The 4,978-nt window shown below is 44.1% G+C and overlaps 1 protein-coding gene across 2 annotated transcripts in view; it reads left to right on the plus strand.

Moving 5' to 3' along the window:
* The first annotated feature begins 825 nt into the window (after positions 1 to 825).
* Gne (glucosamine (UDP-N-acetyl)-2-epimerase/N-acetylmannosamine kinase) overlaps positions 826 to 4,978 on the plus strand; it is a 45,756-nt gene continuing 41,603 nt past the window's right edge. Inside the window, exon 1 of one of the 2 annotated variants that reach the window (XM_076935067.1) lies at positions 826 to 928. In XM_076935067.1, coding sequence (XP_076791182.1) covers positions 890 to 928 — 39 coding nt within the window. In that variant the 5' untranslated portion in view covers positions 826 to 889. The remainder of the gene's footprint in view (positions 929 to 4,978) is intronic. The other variant, XM_076935066.1, reaches the window with a different exon arrangement.

Below are 4,978 nucleotides of genomic sequence, written 5' to 3' on the forward strand. Positions count from 1 at the left end.
GATCGCCTCAGGTGGGGCATAAGGCTGAGTGAATGGGAGACCGTGGAGATGATAATGGAGAACTGTATTTATAACAAGCAGATTGTTAGCTGGGATCCCTTTGAGGGTCCTGGGATACTGAAAACATGAAAGTGCATTCTTTGTAAGCAAGCATATATTCTGTCCTAACAGCTTAGATAAATGTGATTTGATTTTCCTTCAGTCTAATGAAGCTAAGGTTCATATAAGCTAAAGCTAATATGGAGAAATTTGTGGTTGTTAAGGACCCCTAATGAGTCTTCCCCTAACGAGTCTTCATTGCTTTGTTCAGAAGCATCTGATGTTCTTTTTATCAGCAGATGTTCTTTTTTGTTTGTTTTTGTTTTGTTTGTTTTGTTTTGTTTTTTCGAGACAGAGTTTCTCTGTGTAGCCCTGGCTGTCCTGGAACTCACTCTGTAGACCAGGCTGGCCTCGAACTCAGAAATCCACCTGCCTCTGCCTCCCAAATCCTGGGATTAAAGGCATGCACCACCACTGTCCGGCTTCAGCAGATGTTCTGAACACGCACCCAATGATATTTACAATGCCAATCTCCACTGTCCTTCAGTGGGTGAGCGTTCAGAGACTCGGAAGAAACTTTTTTTATTGAAAATAAAATCACCGAGTTCAGTCATCTATCAAGAACAGGGAAGTGGCCCTCAGGTACCAGCTGTCCTCCTACTTCAAAACTAATGTCCAGGAACACAGGAAGAATTCAGAGCCACTCTCCCTCCCTTTCAAAGAGGCGGAGCTTGAGAGTCAGTCTGGACCGCAGGTGCTTACTAATGACCACTTCGTGGCAGCTACACCAAGAGGACAGACAGCTGCTCGGTGAGTCTCACCACACCTCAGGAAACGGCTGTGTCACAGAATGGAAAGGCACAGGGAGCAGGGCTACGCAGGACCTCACGTGAGTAAAGCAGGCCACCCCTAGTCCCCTAGAGCACCGTGGCTTTGCTGTCAGAGACAAAGGCCATCGAAAGGAGGAAAGGAGCTTAGTTTTAAATCTGTCCCATCTACTATTTCCTAGACGTCTTTCCTCTTGCTCGCTCTGGCTCGTCACTGTATGGTTAGTCACTGTACAGCTTTGGGTAGTCTCTCTGTCATCATCCTGGTCTCTTCGCATTTCCAAACGGAGAGGTAAAAACGAACTCTTTCCTCCAGATTCCTTTTGTTCTCATCAGATGAGAAAGGGATTTATTTTGTTTTTCTTCACTTTATAAATACTGTTTCTTCCCAGGAGTACAGTTTGTAACTTCATTTTGCTTCTGAAACACGACACAGACCCGCCTTAATTGGTTCCCGCCACAGCTGAGTTATTGAATGACCATATTGAGGCAGGGGGTGGAGTGGGGGGAAGCTTTCTCTGTGTTAATTAGTATCTAAGTCAAAATTGCCATGCTCATCAATATTTAGATCACCACACCATATATTATATTAATATGTGGTATATTTAAGCTAAGCTTCGATTGAAATACGCCAGCAGCTTTCTGCTCCAGGGCAGCAGCACATTCAAATCAGATGTTCCAGGGTGACGATCACCTACAGTTAAGGAAGGCTTCTAAGAACTTGTCAGGGGAAGGCATGAGACAAGCAGGCGTGGGAGGAAGAGGAAGGAAGAGAGTGGGGGGGGTGGCCCAAACTCCACGGTAGACTAGAAAGAATTGTCTTTATGAAGCTCATTGCTCTGTCTCATGAATATGTGCCAGGTTTTTTGTCTTTTTTTTTTTTAAGTAAAGAAATCAGAAAAAAAAGTTATTCAGAACTTTTTCAGTTAGGTGGTGCCATTTATTCCAGTACCAGTTAGGTCGGTGGTGTAGTGGTGAGCGCAGCTGCCTCCCCTCACAGTCTACAGCAGGCTGGACCACCAAGGCAGTGAGGCCCAATTTCCATTTGCTTTGGTGAAGATGTATTATTTTTATTGTTTAGCAGTTAAATTCAAGTTTAGACTTTTTGAACTTCCAGCTAAAACTAAGCTGTTGTCCCCCCCCCCCAGGGTTTCTGTGAGATCCAGTGTGTGGTGGTACTTAAAAGGACAAAAGTCACTCTGAGCAACCACTCTGTTTATTTTTATGTCTCCTAAGGTTTTGTGACCTACAGAATACAAGTGATAAAGGAGAGAGAGGATAGATTATTGGATAGATTAGAATGCTGTCCAGTGGGAGCTGTGGTGGAGGGAGGAGAATGCCCAGGTTTATGAGGTCAAAGAGATCTTTCTTTATTTGGGCTAGTTTGACTTGAGGTGTCGGGGACATCTGGTTAGTGAGTGAGCCCAGAGAGGGAAACCTCTGATCGATTTTCAGATTTGGAATAATTTTAAATGATGGCTAAGCCACTCAAGCAAATGAGGCCAAGCTTGAACATTAAATTGGCGTGTATAGGAAACTAGATACATAATCCTGGAAGCCAGCTTTTGCACAGGATATGAGGCAGTGTGGCGGCAAGAGGTTAGAGACATAGATGGGAAGGCAAGTGTCCTGGAAGCCCAGGAAGTGGAATGTTTCCAGAAGGAGGCAGAGGCGTGGGTGTTGTGGTTGCAGTCCCCAGCACTTAGGGGGTAGAGGCAGGAAGATTGGAGTTTAAGTCATCCTTGACTCCGCAGTGAGTTTCAGGCCTGTATGGCACTCAGTCTCAAAACGGAAAAAAAAAAAAAAGTTCCATAAACTGTAATGTAAAGAAAATGTCAAATGAAGAGATGTTAGAGGGAAGAGAAAGCTGGTGCTTGGGCTGGAAGGAGCAAGTCTGGGTTAGAAAGAGGCTCGCTGGCTGCAGAAGGAGGGAGCCTGGGCTAGAAAGAGGCTCATGTCCAGAGAAGCTTCACAGAGTGAAGCATCCATTTTCACAGAACTTTCCACCTTATTCAATTCAGTTTCATAATGTTTAAGTCTAGTTGTCTGAGGCCCAGACAGTAAAATATGTAACAAACATCAACAGTCAGCCTTTAGTATCCACAGGGTGTTTGGTTCCAGGAAGCCTCAAGGTTATCAAAAACCTGTGGATATTCAAGCCTCTTGCAGAAAATGAGGGTATTTTCATATAGTGATAACCTTCACACATCTCCTGTATAGTTAAATCCCCTCCGAGTCATTCACACCACTCAGTACAATGGAAACACTGTGTCGCAGTTATGCTGAGTTATCTACCAAATAACAAGGAAAGAAGCCATGTGTTTCAGTAAAAACACATCTGTTCTGAATATTCCTACAGATAACTCTTTAAATCCACCAATGTGGAACTTGCAAGTGTAGACGTCTATTTTATAAAAAGAGTTGACCACAAGTAACACTAACTAGGAACCAGGAGAAAGAAATGGGATGGTAAAAAGTATAGTCGGACATCCGCCCCACAGAGGAGATGCCATGGTCACAAAGCCTGGCTTCCCCAGGACGAGATTTGTTCATTGCACTCTAAGATTTCCCCAAATGTAGGAAACTTGACTGGAAAAAAAAAACAATAACAAACAACCCCCCCCCAAAGATAGCAGTGCCTTGGACCACTCTGAGAGTGAACAGTAGCTTTAAAAAAAAACAAACAAATAAAAACAAAACAAAAGAAAACCAAAAACCAGATATTAGGTAATGGAATCAATCATGCCCATGACAAGTCTGTATTTCTAACCTATGCTCTCCACTACGTCCTTAACCTCATGAAAACTGCCCAAGGTTCCACAGACTCCTCAGATCCAAACCTAGAGCACCCGACAACTTCCCACCTACAGCTCATCCCATCCGTATCTCCTCGGGTTCAGGTGTTGAAGCAGGGACTTTGGTTTTTCACTATGTTTCTATCATCGGCTTCTATCCATTCTGTCTCCACATCCTCTCGGTTCCATTATCAGGATTCATCCTCTCTCTCTCTCTCTCTCCTCTTTCCTTCCCATGCCTAGCTCTCTCCACTCAGGATCTCATGCAGTCCTCGAGCTCTCCGAAATCTTCCTGCATCAATTTCCCAAGTGCTAGGATCACAAGTGTGTGCCATCATGGCTGGCAGTATTCTTTCTTAATTCCTATTACCGTCACTTGGAAACATTATTTTCCTCTAGTCCCTAGTTATTCCTCCACTACCCATAATTCCAAACGCCATCTCAAATACAGAGAGCAGCATGATGATTCTTAGTGTGATACTATGCGGCCCTTGCTGACCTGGCCTTTCATGCATACATCACAATTACCTGTCCTATAACAACACTGAGTTTCTCCTTGTTCTTCCAGCTCATTACTGTTTTTCATACTTGATCATTTAAAAGCTTGGCAATAAAGAGTATTGTGGGGCCAGCTAGATGGCTCAGTGGGTAAAAGTGCTTGCTGTAGAAGCCTAACAACCTGCGTTTGACTCCCCAGATCTCACGATGGAAGGAGAGAATCAGTTCCCACAAACTGTCCTCTGACTTCCACATGTGTGTCACAGCACGTGTGAGTGCACACAGACACATGCACACACCATGACAATAACTTCTATTTTTTTTTAGGAAAGGATATTTAAGCCTAGGTGATGGAGGATGACCAACAAGGAATTTAAGATCTGATTAAAGAACTATGTCACAGGTGAGGGGGTAGCTATGACTTGATTTCACAGAATGGTAACTGTAATGTTTACCATCACAGTCATAAACGTGTCCAATTAAAAATGCCCAGTGGCTAACAAACATGAAATGGGCACTCAAGCCAAGTGCTAAAGAAACCCAGTGGAGGGAAGATTGTCTTTGTATGGAGAGTTCAGATTGGGCTTCAGAACAGATGGGATTTGGGATTCAAGTAAGGCACAAGAAGCAAAGACAAGGCTCGGCCTTGCAAATGTTCAACACAAACATGGGAAGCAAAGAAGGACGTGCTCAGGACAGAGGAACTAAGGCTGGGGATGGAGTCCAGTGCTTGTCCGGCATTCACAAAGCCCTGTGCTTAATCCCCAGCACCACATTTATGGGAGCATGGGGAAGCACCACTGTAATTCCCAGCATTGG

Source organism: Arvicanthis niloticus, chromosome 5 (genome assembly GCF_011762505.2).
Source record: "Arvicanthis niloticus isolate mArvNil1 chromosome 5, mArvNil1.pat.X, whole genome shotgun sequence".
Classification (NCBI taxonomy): Eukaryota; Metazoa; Chordata; class Mammalia; order Rodentia; family Muridae; genus Arvicanthis; species Arvicanthis niloticus.